This window comes from Hemitrygon akajei, chromosome 12 (assembly GCF_048418815.1).
Source record: "Hemitrygon akajei chromosome 12, sHemAka1.3, whole genome shotgun sequence".
In the NCBI taxonomy this organism is placed as follows: domain Eukaryota; kingdom Metazoa; phylum Chordata; class Chondrichthyes; order Myliobatiformes; family Dasyatidae; genus Hemitrygon; species Hemitrygon akajei.
In genome coordinates, this window is record NC_133135.1 from 65,890,650 (window position 1) to 65,911,492 (window position 20,843).

At 40.4% G+C, this 20,843-nt stretch overlaps 1 protein-coding gene across 8 annotated transcripts in view; it reads left to right on the forward strand.

Moving 5' to 3' along the window:
• Window positions 1–20,843, forward strand: part of LOC140737130 (P-selectin-like) — a 67,753-nt gene that overhangs the window by 39,921 nt on the left and 6,989 nt on the right. For 5 of the 8 annotated variants that reach the window (XR_012101065.1, XR_012101063.1, XR_012101064.1 and 2 more), the window contains 3 exons: window positions 5,390–5,575; window positions 14,378–14,500; window positions 18,162–19,432. Coding sequence is in view for 3 of the 8 variants with exons in the window: in XM_073063322.1 (XP_072919423.1) it covers window positions 5,390–5,575; window positions 14,378–14,500; window positions 18,162–18,275; window positions 19,399–19,432 (457 nt within the window). In the remaining 5 variants the exon portion in view is untranslated. The remainder of the gene's footprint in view (window positions 1–5,389; window positions 5,576–14,377; window positions 14,501–18,161; window positions 19,433–20,843) is intronic. The other 3 variants (XM_073063322.1, XM_073063323.1, XM_073063324.1) reach the window with 3 other exon arrangements.

A 20,843-nucleotide genomic window follows, 5' to 3' on the forward strand; every position in this document is an offset into this window, starting at 1 on the left:
GCTTAGCTATAAACTCAAACTCACTATAGGATGCATCTCAACTCATGTGTAATGTTTTATTCTTTAGTCATATTATATATATATATATGTATGTGTGTATGTGTATGTGTGTGTATATGTATAATACACACGCATGCGCGCGCACACACACACACACACACACACACACACACACACTCACTCATGCACACACACTATACTATATTATGCTATATAATACAACTACTATATAGACATCCACAGCAAAATAAATTTTAAATTGTCGCAATCAGGCATAGGGATTTAATCTCTGTGGTGGGTTTCTTACTCTTGCGGAATGTAGTCTTTTCTGATGAGGAGGTGTGGGGTGGTGGTGTCACCCTGCTTGGCAGGCAAGATTTAAGGCTGTGAAACAATCTCAGGTTTTGGGCCTCTGATGCACCATCAATAACTCTCTCTGAGACGTGAAGGCGAGATATCGGCTTTTATTGACTGGAAGAAAGAACAAGCAGTAGTTGACCACCATACTACATCCTGGAGACTGAGGGCCGGGCTCAAGCCTCAATCGCCTTTATACCGGGGTCTGTGGGAGGAGCCACAGGAGCAGTCAGCAGGGGGCGTGTCCAGACAGGTATATGTAGTTCACCACAGCCTCCTCCATGGTGGTTATAAGAGTTGACCCTGGAAGTGGCTCTGAATGATTTAGTGAAATCCACATGAATCTTCTACCAGGACAATGCAGGCCATTCCCAGGGATGGAGAGGTGTTGCTCTTGGCATCCTCCAGAAGTGTAGGCATCCTAAACAACGCGTGGCATGCTGCTCGAGTTGCTGATCTATCCCAGGTCACCAGACAAAGCTTTGAGCCAACGCTTTTATTTTGAACACGCATAGTTGACCAGCAGGTACAATAGCTCCACCAATACTTTAGCTCTCAGCTTGGATGGTACTACAACTCTCAAGTCCCACATAAGGCAACCCCCATCAAAGGCAATTTCATGGTGATGCCAGTAAAAACGGAGAAACTGGAATTTCTGCTGCACCTTTCTGCCACTTTGGGTGGCCATGTACACCTGAGACAGTGTGGGAACTTTTCTGCCTTCCCTTTGGATCATCTCTGCTGTAATAGGGAAACTTTCAACTTACATTAGGGAGAATACGTCAAGAGGAGTGTTCTCTTTTGTAAATTTTTCAAGCATTTCATTTAATCAGGGTAAACAGGACAATCCATCAGCATTTCCATGATGAGTTGTCCTCTTGAATTCGATCTTGTAATTGTGTCCTCCAAGAAACAGAGCCCATCTCTGGTTCGTGCTTCTGCTGTTAGTGGAACACCCTTCTGTGGATTGAAAATGGACACTAGTGGTTTCTGATCAGTAATGAAGGTAAACTCTCTCCCATACAAGTAGTGGTTGAAAGATTTTACACCTCAAATCAGACTTAAATCCTCTCTGCTAATCCACGTGTAATTTTTCTCTGCAGCAGTAAGGGAATGTGATACAAAATTTATGAGGCGTTCACTTCCATCACTCATAACATGTGACATGACACAAGGCGAGACATCGCAGGCAAGCCTCACTGGACAATGTGGTTCATAACATGCAAGTACAGTGTGTGACATCAGCATTTTCGTTGTCTTTTAGAGAACCAACGCACGCTGCTTTGTCCATTGCCATTTCTTCCTGAATTATAGTAATGAGTCAAAAGGGCGGAGCTCAAAAGCCTGGTTTGGCAGCAACCTGTTACAGTAACTAACAAACCCTAAGAAGGAACACAACTGTGAAGCATCATTTGGCCTTGGGACATTCACCACTGCTTGAACCTTCTCAGCACCAATCAACAGCATGCAGATTAGTACCCTTTTTGAAAATGCAACTTGACTTTTTATCTTCTCCTCCTTGGGCAGTCCATTTATTTTTGTCTGCCCAACATGTTCTTTCTATGTGTCCTACTTTGAGGCATTTTCTGCAAGTTTCACCTTTAAACCTATATTGGTTTTGTGTATGTGAACCCCTGCCGTAACAGTAACACAATTTGTTCAGCCAGGCAGGTTTCTGTTTAGACATTGCAAATTTAATGGCACTCACTTTCATTACTGACTGCTACTCAATTGCATCTCTGGCTGCTGTCTCCATTGATACAGTGATTTCAACTGCTCTTTTAAATGTGAGTTGTGCTTCAGTTTGGAGCTGTTTTTGAATGCCTTTGAATACTTTCTAATAAGATTTCACAAATTAAACAATCTATCATTGCACCATTAAACCAACGCTGAACTGAAAATGCTCAAATAACCTCTTAATTTCAGCAACATAAGCTGTAATAGACTCCTCGTCTTTTCAATTCTGCTTATGAAACCAAAAGTGTAATGCAATCAACAATGGTTTTGGTTCTAAATGTTCCCGGATTTTATTCAGAACATCAGCAAAGCTCATTTTCACTGGTTTGGTTGGAGTAATTAAACTTCTAAACAAACTGTATGCTTTTCCACCTTTTGGTACTCATTTTTCAATGGCTATTTCCTTTGCTTCAGAGTACTGCTCAATTCTTTCAGTATACATTTCCAGTCATCTGTTGTGCAATTGAACGCCTCTATCTTTCTGATGTAGTCAGCTATTTCTGCTCTTTTGTTTTAAATTTATAACTATTATCACCCAGTTATCATTGTTTATGAACCTGAGAATATTGTCTGCTCTCTGTCCCTCTCCCCTTCTGAAGAACCACATGCTGCACTTCATTTTTAACTCTAACATCTCGCTGCTGTTTAACAGGTAGTCATCTCAGCTTCATTTTAGAAATTCCTCATCATCACTATTCTGTTTTGTAACTCCAGATTCTAAATGAAAGAAAACCACAGGAGCTGAGATACGTTTGCCTACTTAGTTTTTCTTTAGTAAAGCATTAACATATGACGTGGTGATGTAATGATATAAATCACAATGAATTATGTAAGCAAAGAATACTTAATCAAACAATACTGTATGTTTACAATATTACTCAAAAATTACTGAAATACTAAGTGCACTACAGAACTTGAATCTTCATTTAAGAAAATTGGCTGCACCAACATTTCGTGCTGTCTCTTTCCACAAAGCCCAAGGGTGACTTGGTGATCAGAGCCTGCTTCCTCCTTGCTGGTAGATGCAGAGGTCACTTTACCTGACCCTCTACATCCAGGAAAAGTGCTAGCAGTCAGATAACAAGGCTAGATCCAGCACAATGTGGCCCATTGTATTCACTCATTTGCTTTTTTGTTTTTGGAGCCAGCTGCTGAATCTGTTCCGCTGAGATCAGTGTAAGGAAAGGAGAGAGAAACGAGGACATGGTATAAATAAAAAAATGCATGAAATCTTGTGCACTGACAGGAGACATTAACAATAACAGGACTGCCCAATTACAATTGCTGCATGCTTATACAGGGCTATAATTAAATATGTGAACTATATGTTATCCAAGGTTCCCTTGCCTGAGTACGTGCTCTGCTCCCATAGAAAAGATTAATTGGTCAACAATCTGAGTGATATTGAAGAAAAATTCTCATGCAAATTGTCAGCAAAACTCTGATAATCTGCTATCCGATTATTCAGAAATCCCGATGGTTTAGCATTTGGCTCATTGTTGCTGATTCCTATGCTCTGTCTAACACAGAGGTTCACAATTCCCATCCTTCATTTAGACAGTGTTGTGTTACAATGTTAAAGTGAATTAAAATGTTAGAGTAATAATTGGAAAATATCCCAATACTGTGGAAATTTATGCCACTCTGACACCCCAGTGTTAATAGCCTGGTTGTTGTTTTGTTTTGTTTTGTTGTGGCTGCTGTATTTGCACGTAAGGAAAAGGTGCCTAAATTTACAAATGGGAGATGAAAAGCCATATATAACTACTAAGTCTTTAAAAATCTTTTAATCAGCTTCTGGACAACACATAGCATTGGTAGTGTTGGGGAGATTTATGATTAAGACTGGATCTATCATTGGGACAGTTGCAGAGGTGTCAGATAATATGAAAAATTCTGCTGAGAAAGAAATAAGTTGAAAGTATAATACTGGGAAATTGAAGTGAGGTGACTCAGGAAGTTTAATGGTAGTGCTGCTGGGGGTGCGGGGCAGGAGAGGGAGAGTGCTGTAGTTGTGATTATCATCACAGTTTGACATACTTTTTTGAGATTTTCTAAGTGTGGCCTCAGAGGTTGTGAGTTTGCTCTTTTACAAAATTGAAGCAAACTAGACCAATATTTATGACCATTTGTCCTAATGTGGTGTTTCTAAATATTGCCAAAGTTCCTTCTGATAAACAAATCAATGAGATGTTAGGGTCTGTGTCCATAGGACACTCAAAGCTGCTGTGCAGGTTGACAGTGTTGTTAAGAAGGCATATGGTATGTTGGCCTTCATCAACTGTGGGATTGAGTTCCAGAGTCATGAGGTAATGTTATAGCTATATATGACCTTAGTTAGGCCCCACTTGGCGAATGTTCAGTTCTGGTCACCTCACTACAGGAAGGATGTGGATACTATAGAGAGAGTGCAGAGGAGATTTACAAGGATGTTGCCTGGATTAGAGAGCATACCTTGTGAGAATAGGTTGAGTGAACTTGGCCTTTTCTCCTTGGAGCCACGGAGGATGAGAGGTGACCTGATAGAGGTGTATAAGATGATGAGGGACATTGATCGTGTGGATAGCCAGAGGCTTTTTCCCAGGCTGAAATGGCTAACATAAGAGAGCTTGAGGTGCTTGGATATAGGTACAAGGGGGATGTCAAAGTTGAGTTTTTCACACAGAGTGGTGGGTGCGTGGAATGCACTGCCGGCAATGGTGGTGGAGGTGGATACAATAGGGTCTTTTAAGAGGCTCTTAGATAGATACATGGAGCTTAGAAAAATAGAGGGCTATGCGGTAAGGAAATTCTAGGCAGTTTCTAAAGTAGTTTCATGGTCGGCACAACATTGTGGGCCAAAGGGCCTGTAATGTGCTGTAGATTTCTATGTTTTTTATGTTTCTGTTTCTATTATGGCAGGTCTCATTTGTAATGATTTGCAATGATATAAGGTAACTGATTTGAAATAATCAACTTTATGGATGGATTTCAAATTATTCCCAATAAGGAGGAGTGAACAATGAGAGGTGCAAAGAGGAGTGCTTCACTCACAAGTGCCTCTGGTCTCCAGCTGCTCCTTCTTTTGCTAGTTGTCTTATTGCTGTGAACAGCACACATTGATGGTATCTGTTAAGAAGAAAATGATTTTCCCATTAATGAAATGGAAATATGATAGAAATGAAGTGAATTGAATAGGAAATCTGTGCTTGATTTGTCCTGTTTACTCTAAGGTACTGCAATGTAATCATCAGTGGAGATTTCCTATTAAGGGCCGTCACACAAAACAACTAACAGAGGTCTGCATTTTTTCCAGCTGTGAAATGTGATGCACTGAACACACCGGATCGTGGCTCAATGAAGTGCACCCATCCATTCGGAAAGTTTCGTTATAGTTCGAAGTGTGAAGTGAGCTGTCTGGAGGGTTTTGCTTTGAAAGGAGCAGCTGAAATTGAGTGTACAGGTTCAGGAAACTGGACAAATATGTTGCCATTTTGCAAAGGTAATTGATTTCCTTTTAACTACCCCAAATTTTAAATGCAAAAAAATTGTTTTTAATCGTTTTGCTTTGAATCTTTTAAAATCTTCTTGTACAAATGCCTTTTTAGGAAGACAAATGAAGCAAATTGTTCCTAAGGTTAATCATTAGATCCACCCGTGAGTTGGGACATACCTTTCCCAAGGGAAGGTCGGGAAATTACATTGCATCAGGCTTTTTACTTTATATCCTTAATCTGGCAATTAAGCCTCTCATGTTGTTGTTCTAGAAAAGAATAAATATCTTAATTAATAGTTTGTTACAGGGGTACTACAAGGTGCTGTTCCTCTCTAACTATGCAAGGTACTTTGAAATGGACATAACGGAGGCTTTTAGTTTTGTCTAATTGATGGCTTATTACTCACAACAATACTATTATCAACTGATCTGTCCTCTACTACTGACAAACATTTATAGATTGGATTATCTGAAAGATCCTCTTGCAGAAAATATTCATGCTTACATTATCTAACATGCTAATTGTATTAAAAACATGAATCACAGAACTAGTCCAGAATCCAAACAGCCTCTTGGGTCCCCCAGTGTTGTGCTGAACTAATTAATGAGTGATCAAATGCCCAACTAAACCAATCCCTTCTATCTGTGCGATGTCCATATCCTACTTCTTGCATCCCAGAGCCTCCAGAGTACCTCTATTGCATTTGTCTCCACAACCATCCCAGGCACCCACTGCTTCCTGTGAATGTATAAAAAAAAATCTGACCTGCACATCTCCTTTGAACTTAACCTCTCTCACTTTAAATGCATGGCCTCTGATATTGGACATTTTAACCCTGCAAAAAGAAGATATTGGCTGTCTACTGTATCTATGCCACTCATAATCTTATAAATTCTATCAGATCTCCCCTCTGCTGTGCCAGTGAAAACAACCCAAGTTTGTACAACCTCCCCTTATAACATTCACCCTCTGATCCAGACAGCAACCTGGTAAACCTTTTCACATTCAATCCAAAGCCTCAACGTTTTTCCTAATGACGGGGTGACCGGAACTGAATGCAATACTCCAGATGTGGCCAAACTAGACTTTTATAAGGCTACAACATAACTTCCCAACTCTTGAATTCAATTCCTTAACTTATAAAGGCAAGCATGCCATATGTCTTCTTTACAACCCTAAGTTGCTACTTCTAGGGAGCTATGGACTTGGACCCCAAGATCTCTCTGCACATCAATGCAGTTAATGGTCTTGCCATTAAGTGTACTCTTCCTTTAAGTCTGATCTCCCAAAATGCAGCACTTCACAGCTGAAACACCAGCTGCTATTTGTCTGACTATATCTACAACTGAGCTTTATCCCACTATATCCTTTGTCAGTCTATGTTACCCACAACACTACCAATCTTCATATTGTCTGCCAGCTTACAACCCACTCATCTATGTTTTATCCAGGTAATTTAACTAAATTACAAACAGTACTGATCCCCACAGAATACCACTAATCACAGCCTCCAGCCAGCAAAAGTCCCATCGACCATTACCCACTCTCTACTATGGGCAAACCGATGCTGAATCCAAATGGCTGATTCAATGTGGATCCCATGCATCTTCATCTTTTGAGTAGTCTTCAATGAGGATCTTGTCAGATGCCTTACTAAAATCCACGTTGACAACATCCATCATCAATCACATTCATTATCTCCTTAAAACTTAATCAAGTTCATAAGACATAATTGGCCATAGACTGCCCTAATGAGGCCAAAAATTGATAAGTCCTGTCCCTGAGAATCTTGACTAGTACTTTCCCTATCACTGATGTAAGACTCACCGATCAATAGTTTCCAAGATAATACCTGCTCCCTTCTTGAGTAATAGAATAACATTTGCTTATTAGAAGTGCTCTTTTTCGGTATTATTTCAAAAGTTCTGAATATCAAATTGCAACCGCATCTATTACTGCAATTTTCGGTTTACCATTGGTGGATAATATTTGTTTATCCCCCTCAGCTCGACAGATGATTGCATTTGTTACATTAATGGCTAGAAGATCTATCCTATTGAACTGGAAATAAATTAATCCTCCAACTATATTTCAGTGGTTTTCTCAAACTATCTCTTGTTTGAGCTTAGAAAAAATTAGAAGTGTTGTCTTTGATTCTTCAGTTAAATTTGAAGAAACTTGGAGACCATTTATCCAACATTTTCATTATCAGTTAAACTGTCTTTTCCTAAACTCTGCTTTTATTATCCTTAATTATTTGGATGGAGCTGCGGAGTTATTGACGCTACTGTGTATATTTGACATAATGCAATGGCCCATGTTGGTTAGGTTTTTTTTCCTTTTCTTTTTTGGGGATTTTTTTTCTTATTTACTCCCTTTTTTCATAATTACTATGAGTTTGGGAGGTTATTATATGTGGATTATCATCTATATGAATATACACTTAACCTACTAATTATGTACTTTCAAACTCTCTGTATTCATGTTTCATTTATGTTTGTTTAAAATTAATAGAAAAATTAAATAAAAAAGAAGTGCCCTGGGCCTTTGACGGTAGCTAGAGAGAATACAAAGATATTGGTCATGGCACCAGCAATCTTATCGCTTACCCCTCCCAATAACCTGGGATATATCACATCAGGACTTATCCACTTTAACGTTCTTTACGAGATGTAACTTTACATTCTTTTTTATCTCAAAATGCCCCAGCAATTTAGTACGCTCCATACTGATCTCCCTATTCTCCACATCCTTTTCCTTGGTAAATACTGATGCAAAGTACTCATTTAATACACTTCCTTGTGTCAGCATGTTCCCTCCTTTATCTTTGAGTGGTCCTACCCACTTCCTATTTATACTCTTGCTCTTAATATCTGTATAGAATGCCTTGGGATTCTATTTAATCCTGATGCCAAGGACTTCCCATGATCCCTCCTGGCTTTCCTAATTCGCTTCTTGAGTTTTTTTCCTAGCTTTTAATGATCCTCAATGGTTATGTTTGATTTTACCTTCCTCAACCTTACATACATTTCTGTTTTCTTCATCACCATCTCTCTCAACATCCACAGTTCCCTTGCCTTGCCACCCTTGACTTCCTTCTTGGTGGAACAAATCCACCCTGTATACTGTGCAGTCGGTCTTTAAGCATCTTCCACATTCCAGATAAGGACACACTCAATAACAACTGTTCCCCATTTATGGTCCCTAGTTCCTGCCTAATGCTCTCGTAATTTGCCCAGCTCCAAATTCCATCCTTGCCTATATCCTAAAACTTAAGGAACTGTGATCTCTGTTCCTAACCGTTCACCCACTGAAGAGGTCAGTCACCTGGCAAGGCTTACTCTCCAATACCAGGCCCAGTATGACATCTCTTCTTGTTAGACTATGTACACATTGATTTGAAAAACCCCACCTGATGCATCTAACACAGTCTGCCCCATCTAAACCTCTTACACTAACAATGTCTCAGTCTATATTAGGCAATTTGAAATTACCCAGAACAAGGCCTGTTGTTTTTGTATCTTTCCCATATCTGCCTGCATATCTGTTCCTTGATATGCCGTTGGCTAAATGGAGGTCTGTAGATCACACCAGAGTGATTTCATCTTTCCTATTTTTTAAAAATTCTATCCATATAGACTCAGTGGACGAGTCCTCTATTATGTCCCCTCTGGGTGCAGCTGTGATACTGTCCCTGAGTAGCAGTCCACTTGCCCATCTCTTTTTACCTCCCTCTTGAACTTTTCTAAAACATCAAAACCCTGAGATATTAACATTCCTGTTCCTCTCTCAACCAAGACTTTGTGATGGTCACAACATCATAGTTCCATGAACTGATCCATGCTCTAAGTTAATCAACTTTATCCATAATACTTCCAATATTAAAGTACACACACTTCAAACTATTCATCCTGTTGTGTCTATTACCTTGCTTCTACCCATTCTAACTGGTCACGACATCCATCTTCCTCTCAATTCTCCCACTTTCAGATTCATTGTACAGCTCAATTAAAAGGTAGATTTGAATTTCAACAATGCAAATTTATTTAGTACCTCCTTAGTTAATTTTTAAACTGCGTTTAAAGTGACCATACTTAAGCTTAAACATTCACTCCTCCATCACCAACATTGGATACAATGTGTGCTATCTACAAGATGCAACAGACTGCTGAGATTTATTTCAATAAGACCTTCCCAAACCCATGACCTTCATTATCTGGATTGAGACACATGGTGACATTCTGAGCTGCACCATTGCTTCAACACACACACACACCTTCTTCCCTTGGAGATATATCATCATTCCTCTGTGATTGTTTAGTTATCATGCTTGAACTTCCTATTAAACAGGAAGGAGGGTATTCATCACAGGATCATTGCAGTTCAACAATTTTCACTTTCTCATTGGAACTGCACAATTGATGATTGAATTGAATTGACTTTATTTCATACATTCTTCACATACATGAGTAAAAATCTATACATCTCTGTCTAAATGTGCAATGCGCAATTTATAATAAATAGTATGTACAACAAGATAGTCAATATAGCATAGAAACACAATTGTATCAGCATGAATTAATCAGTCTGATGGCCTGGTGGAAGAAGCTGCCTCGGAGTCTGTTGGTCCTGGCTTTTACGCTGCAGTACTGTTTCCCGGATGGTAGCAGCTGGAAGAGATTGTGGTTGGGGTGACTCAGGTCCCCAATGATCCTCCGAGCCCTTTTTACACACCTGTCTCTGTAAATGTCCTGAATAGTGGGAAGTTCACATCTACAGATGTGCTGGGCTGTCCGCACCACTCTCTGCAGAGTCCTGTGATTGAGGGAAGTACAGTTCCCATACCAGGCAGTGATGCAGCCAGTCAGGATGCTCTCAATTGTACCCCTGTAGAAAGTCCTTAGGATTTGGGGACACATTCCAAACTTCTTCAAATGTCTGAGGTGAACCCTGCCAATGAACAAATAGGGGGGAGAACTGTAGCTTCCAAGCACTATCAGAGCTCACTTTCAGAATGGATTGTGATCGAAACCAGTTAACTCATTCTAATCTTGTAGCAATAGTATTAATCTCAGATCAAACAAATGATAAAATTTCTCTAAAATCAGATGGGGATTGTGCCTCAGCAATTATTATTTACAATTAAGTTCCCTTTAGAATATTGCAAAACATTGTTATAAATGCACTTGTTAACTATGCAGAAATAGAAGAAAAATTGTGATTCTGCAGTCTTAACATGAAGTTCTGTTTGAAAGGAATGAAAGGATGAGGGGCATTGATCGTGTGGATAGCCAAAGGCTTTTTCCCAGGGCTGAAATGGCTAACACAAGGGGCATAGTATTAAGGTGTTTGGAGGCAGGTACAAGGGGGATGTCAGAGGTAAGTTTTTCACACAGAGAGTGGTGGGTGCATGGAAGGCACTGCCAGCGAAGGTGGTAGAGGCAGATACAATAGGGTCTTTTAAGAGACCCTCAGATAAGCTTATGGAGCTTAGAAAAATAGAGGGCTGTGCGGCAGGGAAATTCTAGGCAGCTACTAGAGTAGGTTACACGGTCGGCACAACATTGCGGGCCGAAGGGCCTGTAATGTGCTGTAGACTTTCTATGTTTCTGAACAGTCATCAAAGTTGTTGGCATACCTCTGTTTGCTCCATTCAAGCTGATCTCCACTGAGTGTTGAACTTAACTTGATAGCATTCTTAAAAGGCATTTGATACAAATAGCGAAAAAAATTTCATATAGTCATTTGTATTTGTATAACTCCTACTTTAATATTTTTGTGAAATAGTGGTTGATTTAAAAAAGTACTTATTTCCATAACTAGTAACAGACTATAATCATAATACTGTTGTTCCTTTGCAATACAATGTGGTAGTGAAATATCAGGAACTGTGTAATTACTCCCCAGGGATTATGAACTGTTGATAACCTCTGGCAACTTTAGCTACTGCTCAGTGTGTAACTTTGACTGCACTGGGAATCCTAAGTTGAAAGGGCCAGTGAGGCTTTGGTCTAAAAAAAAATCTAAACAGTGGACAGAGGAGATACCACTTGTGATTGTAGAAAATTCAGCTTATAGTGCTGTGAAAGAATGGATTTTTTAAAGATTCTGATTTGAAATGCAAGACTTTGATTATATAAAGATGATGTGTCAGTCAGTTGTGAGATGATCCTTTTTTCTATTTCTTCTAAGCTGTGTTGGCAAATGCACAGAAGAATGTTACACTGGCCCATTTGACCAGGGCCAGGAAGGATCCAAGTTGGAAAAGGGTCCATTCTGTGTTCATTTTTATTTGGGCTGTGGAAAAGTGTTAGTCTTCATGAAAAAAAATTCTACTGTTGGCAGCTGGTCACCGATCCTAGACATAAAGCGGATGTATGAACTTTGTACGGGATTGGGTTTCATCTTAAAGTCGAAGAGCACTACAACAGAGAAACAGGCCCTTCAGCCCCTCCAGTCTGTGGTGTCCCATTGACCTTCACCTGGACCATATCCTTTCCATCCATGTACAGTATTTATCCAAACTTGTCTTAAATATTGGAATCAAACCCACCTGTACCATTTCCACTGGCAGCTTATTCCCCACTCAAACCACCCTCTGAGTGAAGAAGTTGCCCCTCATATTTCAGCATCTGCAGAATCTCTTGCTTTATGATTTTCCCCCTCAGGTTCTCCTTAAGTATTTCATCTTTCACCCTAAACCTATGAACTCTAGTTCTAGTCTCACCAAACCTCAAGGGAAAAGGCCTTCATGTATTTACTCTATCTATACTCATAATTTTGTATACTCTATCAAATCTCCCCTCATTTCCCTAAACTCCAGGGAATAAAGTTATAACCCATTCAACCTTTCCTTATAACTTAGGTCCTCAAGTCCCAGCAACAACCTTACAGATTTTCTTTGTACTCTTCCAATCTTATTGTTACGTTGCCTGTAGGTAGGTGACGAGAACTGCACACAACACTCCTGTACTCAATGCTCTGATTTATGAAGGCCAATGTGCCAAAAGCTGTCTTTACAATACCACTGTATCTACCTGTGATGACACTTTCAAGCCATTATGGATCTGCATTCCTAGATCTGCAACAACAAAGTAGACTATCCACATGTACTATGATAGCTTATTATGAAGCTATTGTGCATCCAATGAAGTAAGGTGATGCTACTTGAATGCTTCACACAAGTGAACATAATACACATCCTAAGCTGAAGTCTCCATGATCCTGCATGCTCCCAAAGGTGTGAGTGTCAGTTATTTGCTTGGTTCACTCTCAATTTCCCATGTTCTTCATAGTGCATCCGTCATACAAGGCCAGGAACCAGGAATCCTTCAGAGGAAAAGGAGGCATTGCTGTTCATTGTGCCTCCCCAGTTCTTTGAAGAGGTTATCTGACTTACTCCCTGTGGTGAACTACATATACCTGTCTGGACAGGCCCCTCTGCTGACTGCTCCTGTGGCTCCTCCCACAGACCCCTGTATAAAGGCGATTGGAGACACTGCTCCTCCCTCAGTCTCCAGGATGTTGTGTGGTGGTCTCTTGCTACTAATCATGGTCTCTTGCAGCTAATAAAAGCCTATTGTTCGCCTCCCATCTCCGAGAGTTATTGATGGTGCATCACTCCCATACCCCATGACCTTGCAGTTATGCTTGCCTTCTGGTGCCCTTATAGGATCTACTTATACCATTCTTTCATTTTGTCTTCATCAACTCCTAACCCTCCTCTATGGAAGAAGGTTTTCCTCATTTTCCCTCTAATTCTTTATTGGTTACTTTCTATCTGACCTTTAGTCATTGACCTGCTTAACAAAGGAATTCTAAACTCTGGAAAACCCTCCCAGTTTTGAATATTATGTTCTCATCACTCATGAAGCTTTTAATAAGGCTTAAATAGTGATGTTTCAATAAATTACCGTGACTTTCTTGTTTTTTTACCTTGAACCCTTTATTTACAAAACCAAGTATCCTGCTAGCATTGTTAATAATCTAATCAAAGTACTCTGCCACCTTTAGGTCTCTCTGCTCTTGCATCCACCCGTTAAATAAAATACAATTTGCTCCCTAGGCCTCGAGGCCACCTTGTCTGCAAATGTCACACATTTATATGTGTGTGCTGTGTATGAACAATGGATTAAAACAATGCCCTTTCTTAATTTGAAGATCCCGCTCTACTATGTCTTCAATGATTCCCAGCAATTGCTTATTTACCTCTTTTCTTTACTGATCACCCTGTTTGATCTTCTGCTGGGAAGTCATGCCTCCATTTAAAATGGCCTCACAATCTCTAACAAATGGAAGCCAAAGCATTATATGAATATACCTACCACAGACTCTTCTGCAGTTGTTCTATTTTTCTCAGTGACTCACTAGAAGCACCGGGTACACATTCTTCCACAACTGTACTCGGCGAATGTATTCCAATAACATAACCTCTTCCTATTTGTTTTTGAGTCAGCTCACTCCTTAATGAGAGTAATCCCTGTTTTATAAACCACATATTTAAAGACCGATTGTCAGAATCTTACCTATGGTCAATTTGTAAATAATTTCGATGTCTTTGTAATTTCCAACTCCTGATACACATATTGCACTGACGAGGTGAAATGGCAGCTACAGTGAAGCCTTTGGGGAGTGACAAAGTGCAATATTTCTTCATTAACATGAAACCAATCAGTGCAGATATGAACAGGGGCTCAAAACATTCTACTTTAAGCTTTGCAGATGCATGTAATGATAATGTGTAGCTAATTAAACTTTGTACCACATACTTTACCATTGACACCATGGTGCCTTCTTATGTTTTGTAGCTATGCAACCGCCTCTTGGGTCAGATTTTTTGCTCTACGTGGGTGGAATTGCTGCAGTAGCTGTGCTCGGTCTTGTTATCGCCATGATAATGATCTGGATTAGAAGGAAAATGAAGTCACAAGGTAATTAGCTCTTATTTTTTCTCCAGGAGCTGAGTATAAAGCAGTGTGTTATGTCCATTTTTCATTTACCTGCTAATATCAAAACCTGATGTGCCCTTTAGAAAGATGTGTGGAATTTGCACATTTTCCCCCGTGACCTCTGTTTTTCCTCCAAACGCTCGGGTTCTTCCCCCACATTTCAAAAATGTGCTGGCGGGTAATTGGCCACTCCATATTGACCCTTGCATAGGTGGATGGATTATGAATTAAAGGGGCAAGTGATGGGACTGGGGGCAATGCCCTGAGAGATGGCATGGGCCAAATTACCTCCTTCAATTGAATGAATGTTAAGGGACATCACCATATAAATAGAGACTTCAACATTGTATCTCTAATGAATATAAAATGTAAGGACAAAAACCCACTCAGTTCTTTGTGGCTTCTCTTCCACTGTGGCTAATCATTTACTTCAATGCCACTTTCTGGTACTTATCTTATATCCTTTGACCCGCTTGATGTCCAAATATCTGTCAGTTTCTGTCTTTCACACACTGAGATAATGCATCTCTTGGGTTAAGAATTCTAAAGGTTTGCCTCTTTCTGGATGAAGGAGATCAACCTCATTTCAACACTGGATAATTCGCCGGTTATTTTGAGATGTGACACAGGAAACTGACTCAGTGGTTCGACCAGCATCTGACCGGGGAAAGGAGCTGGCAATATTCTGGGTCAAAACTATGTATCAGGAATGTTACAAGGCTTCCAAGCGAAACACCAACAATTCCTACCCCCCCCCCCCCACCCCCACCCCCACCAATGCTGCTCAGCCTGCAGAATTTCTCCAGCAGATTGTTTGCCTCTTGAGATAGTGATCACCATTTCAGGACAACCTGCCACAGGGAACACCAACTCCACACTTACTCTGTTAGAATTTGGTATGTTTCAATGAGATCACCAATCTTTTTAATTGAGTGCCATGGTATCGTGGCGGTTAGCATGATGCCGTTACAGGCCAGTGGGAGGGGGCACAGTTTGGAGTTCAATTCCGACATCATCTGTAAGGAGTCAGTACATCTTCCCCTGGACTGAGTGGATTCTCTGGTTTCCTCCCACAGCCCAAAGATGTTCTGGTTAGTAGATTAATTGGTCATTGTAAATTGCCCTCTGATTAGGCTAGGGTTAAATTGGGGTTGCTCAGCAGCGCAGTTCGAAGGCCAGAAAGCCCTGACCCATGCAGTATCTCTAAATAAATAAATAATTTTAGAGGGCAAAGAACCACTCTCTGCTCAATCTCTTCTTTAGTCACAAACTCACAATCCCAGTAATGCACACCCTCCATTGCAAGAATATCTTTGCACAGAGGTATGGAGAATAGAAGCAGGAATAGGCCAGAGGCCATTGGACCTCTGAATCATTCATTCCATTCATGGAAGATCAGTTACCGGTACCTTAAGAACACATTCCTGCTCTCTGCCCATTCCTTGAAAATCTATATTTCTCCTCCTTAAAATCATTCATTGACTTGGCTTCTGCAACCATCTGGGGTTGAAAATTCCACAACTTGCATGATTCCACTTTTTGAGTGAAGAGGTATCTCCTCTCAGCTTGCCTTACGACTCCCTGAGCTTGCATTCCATCTGTCTACATCAGTAAGAATTGTTTTGTGTGTTCAATGAGATCATCTCCCATTCTTTTAGTCTCTAGTAAATACAGGCCTTCTATCCCAAGAATCTGTCTAGTGAATCTTGTTTGCACTCTTTGTGTTTTCTTCAATGAAGAGGTCAAATCTGCATGGTTTTCTAATTGTGGCCTCACAAAAACCCTTTCTAATTGTTTTTATAATTAAAGAATGCAAATCCCAAATTCTGCATGATTTAATTTTGCATACTAACCTTTTATGTTGGACTTTATCAACAGATTTCTGAAAACCAACATGTAGCATTTCATTGAGATTGACAGATTAAAGAAGGAAGAGGTTTAGAAAAGATCCACCCAAGATTTAAGAGAATGGTTCCTAGGATGAAGAACTATAATTACAATGAGACAGTAGAGGGATTTGGACAGATTTCTTCAAGGAGAAGCCTGAGAAGATATCTCATAGAAGTATATAGGATGCTTAGCAGTCTGGGTAGAGAGGCTAGTGGGAGATGACTCCTTTTGGTGGAGTTGGCAAGGACTAGACATCACAGGCATAAAGTAAAGCAAAGAAGAATTAAGCTGATATAGAAAAAACAGTTTGCTATGGCATGTCTTTGGAATATGGAATGAATTGCTTGCAGATATAGTGGAGACGTGTTCTATTTGTGGCCTTCATGAAAGAACTGGATGAACATTTGAAAGAGAAAAATATTGTAAGACCACAGATGTAGGGTCAGTGAAGTGGAACCACTATGGTCACTACGGTCTTTGGCACTACAATTGCTACAATTCATTGAACTTTTAGTGATTCTTACACTAGGACACGCAGTCTCTCTGAATTCACATCCTTCAATTTCTCGCCGTTAAAAAAAAAACACCAACGCCACCTTTTTCTTTGGATGCTCTCATTTTTTCCACGTTCTGTCCTTGCTCCTTCAGTTTGCCTGTCCCTAAAACACTTCAGCATCCTCTCACAGCTCCCTAGCTTGGTATTGTCAGAGAATACTTGAACATACTAAGCTCCTCATTCAAATTAATTACCTGGCTTCATAATTCACAACAACATAGAAAGGGCAATTGGCCCACCGCTCAGAGCAATTTCACTCCTCCAATTTCCTGTAAGCTATTATCTCATCTATGCCTAATAATACTCCTCTGATTCTGCCGATCCAGTCACCTACATGAGGGTTGATTTTCCAGTAGCCAAATAACTTAACAACAATGCGTAGATGTCAGGGCTGTGGGAGGAAAGTGCAGCACCCGAAGAGAACGTGCAAATTCACTCAGACACCACCAGGGGTCAGAATTGAACCCAGCTCACAGGAGCCGTGAGGTAAGAATTGTCTCACTCTGCAGCAGAATTGTCCTCATCTGTGGCACAACTCTGATCAGAAACCCCAACCTCTTACATTCTTGCTACATTTTCTGTCTGTTAATTAATACACATTCCACACCAGTATAACACCATTAACAACAAAGTGCCTAATTTTGCTTAATTACCCCTTGAGTGGCATGTGATTCAAGATCTTTTGAAGGTCTAAACATTTCCCTTTCATAACTCCATGCTGACTCTGGTTGTCAGATCATTACTGACGAACCTCCCTAGAAGGATCAGCCCACTCTCCCTTGAATCATTTCACATTGTAAGATGACACGCAGACCTTCAATGAGAAAAATCAGCCTGCCCAACAATGTTGCACTGGCCTTACTCCACTGAAGCACCACCCTATCTTACACACTTGTTGTGAAATCATAACTATTGCACTCTGCACTTATGGTTAAAAGTGCCATTTATTCATCTTGAATAATTCAATGGTTTAGTCCAAGGGATCTACCAGATATTTCACTATTTAAATGAAAAGTGAAAGTAAATTCTGATGTATGAATACTTGAGGTGAGTGAACCAAACAGTTTTCCATTTTGGTTTTGGATGTTACTGTTACTGAATACTGTTGCTTGTGTTTAATGCCTAAATGGGTTCACAAGGGCTCAAACCTGTTATAATTATTTTGCAAAGTATGATTCCTATTGTGCTTTGTTCCAGTTCCACCTCATCACTCCTCCACCTCCCCTTTAACACCGTTACCCCACTTAATGCTACCACACAGATCACTGATACATTATAGTGCTCTTGGTCCTGCTGACCGAACACTCGCAGGTACGTATCCCACTGAAGACGTCTGCTTGGGCTGCACACTGCCCAGGCAAGAACCTCTGCCTTATCTGCTACTCCGTGTTGCTGTGCTGGGAACTTGGACTGAGCTCCTGCACTTCCCGCTGCTGCGTTCTATCGCGCTGGAAATCTGGCACAAGCCTCTCTGTCCCCAACTGCTGTGTGCTGCTGTGCTGGGAACTTGGTGTAAATCCCTCTTGCCCCTGTTTCTGATTGTGTCTATGCCAGGAAGCTGAAGTGAACCCATGCCTAGTTAACATGATGAAACCTCTGGGATGGGGAGAGCTATGTAGCAAATCAAAGAGAAGGGGAGATAGCAGGCTCCGTGACATCCAACAGTAGGTGTTGAGGGTGACGGTAAGATCCAGACTGTGTATCAATGCTTGGTGCATGTGCTGCTGGTCCCCACAGCAAAGGCACACTCTCACCTGTGCTGGCCAGGATGCAGCTTGCACCCCACATCTCGTGACTGCAACCTGCTCAGCATCACCCTCACAGGAGCCTCCGCACATTCCGCAGTGAGTCTCCTTGTCAGTGGAGTTCAGGGACACCAAGTTCGCCGCACAGCAGTGCCATTAGAAATGCATTTTTCTACATGTACTATGCTAAAACGACCCCCTTTAACACTGAATCCATTAGCACCCTTGTTACTGGGGAGGTATCCTGAGTGCTAAGCAAGGTATCAGTGTAAATCAGGCATTCCCAACTTTTTTTATGCCATGGACCCATTTCATTAACCAAGGGGTCAGTGGACCCCAGGTTGGGAACCCCTGATCTAATGCTTGCAATTGATGAACTGAATTCTTATCATCTTGTGCAAGTACAGACTGTTAACTACTGTTTGACCAAGATGATACCACCACTATACCATTCCTGTCCATCTATGTGCTTTATTTGGCAAAAGTCAGTAGACAATAGACGCCAATGAGATAAGCACGTTCATTAAGCTATCTTCCATTTCCAGAAGCACTGTGGCTAAGTATAGCCTTTCTGCTTTGCCCCTGTCTAAAATCACCTGATGATTTGAATATCTCTTTATAATTTTAAGTCTCTTTAAAATTCAATGCTTCAAGATGCAAGTCTTAATATTCCACATTTTTTTTGTTAGCTTCAGATGATTCACAAATGCTAACATCTGAAAGGTAACTTCAACTTTTCCACATTTCCTTTCTTTCACTATTTGTATTTGTCAAAGTGGGGATGTTAACAATGAGAAGTGAAAAGTATTTTAATTTTGTCTGCCCAGTATCATGTTCCTAGAATAAAAGTCATACGTAAGACATCAAAATGTAACTCGTTTTTTTTAAAGTCCTTAACCGTAAATTTTCCTCTGTCTTGAAAGTGTAGTAATAATGCTAATGTTACAACTTGTACAAATGAATGATCCATGTAGCTTTTCTGATAAAGTGACAACTAGTTTTATGTAATGGATTAATCCATCATGCATTTTTTGATAGTACACAAGGCCAGCAGTGACCAGAATTTCATCCCCTTTCCAGAGATTGGTATCAAATACAAATTTAGGATTATAAGTATTATTTTCTCAACTGCGGATGCTGTAAACCTGAATGAAAGACAGAAAATGCTGGAACACTCAGCAAATCAGGCCGTATCTGTTGAAGGAAAAGACATTAGGATTTCAGAACTGTTCTGATGAAGCGTCCCAGATTGGAAACAACAGTTCTTTCTCTTTTGAAAAATGCTACATGAACCACTGAGTGGCCCAAGCATTTTGCGTGTTCACCCACGTATCCTTTCTACACCCTAGCGTCACTTCAGTATGTTAATCTCAGGATGCTGGAGTTAATCCTTTAACACAATATGATGACAGAAGAAGTCTTTTCAATTCCATTGGACCACTTATTACCTCTGGTAGATTACTAACAAGGGAAAGTCATAGAGTCATACAACTGAGAAAAAGGCCCTTCAGCCCATCTGGGTCATGCCGAGAAGGACGCTAATCTCATTTACCTTCATTTGATCAACGTCCCTCTCCTATTCATGTACTGGCCCATGTGCTTTTTAACTTTATTAATGTACCTGCCTCAACCACTTCTGCTCACAGCTCATTCTAGACACACTCTGTCCTCTGAGTGAAATAATTGCCCCTCAGATTTCTATTAAATCTTGTGCATTTACCTTAAACCTATGCCCCATAGTTCCAGATTCCTCAAACCTGGAGAATAAAAGCTGCATCCATTCACCTGATCATTGCCACTGATGATTTTATACACCTCTGTAAGGTCACCCTCATTCACCTGCTCTCCAATGAATTCAGTCACAGCCTGCTCAACTTCTCTCTGTAACTCAGCCCCCTAAGTCCTAGCAACATTCTTGTAAATATTTTTTGCATTATTTCCAACTTAATGGCATTTCTCCCCTAGGAGAATGACATAAAACTGAACATTGTATTCCAAATAGGGTCCCACTAACATTTTGTAGAACTGCAAAGTAACATCCCAACTTTTCTGATAAATGCCAGTGTGAAGAAAGCCTTCATCACACTGTCTACCTGGGAGGTATTGAATAAAAACCATGAATTGAGCATGTGGG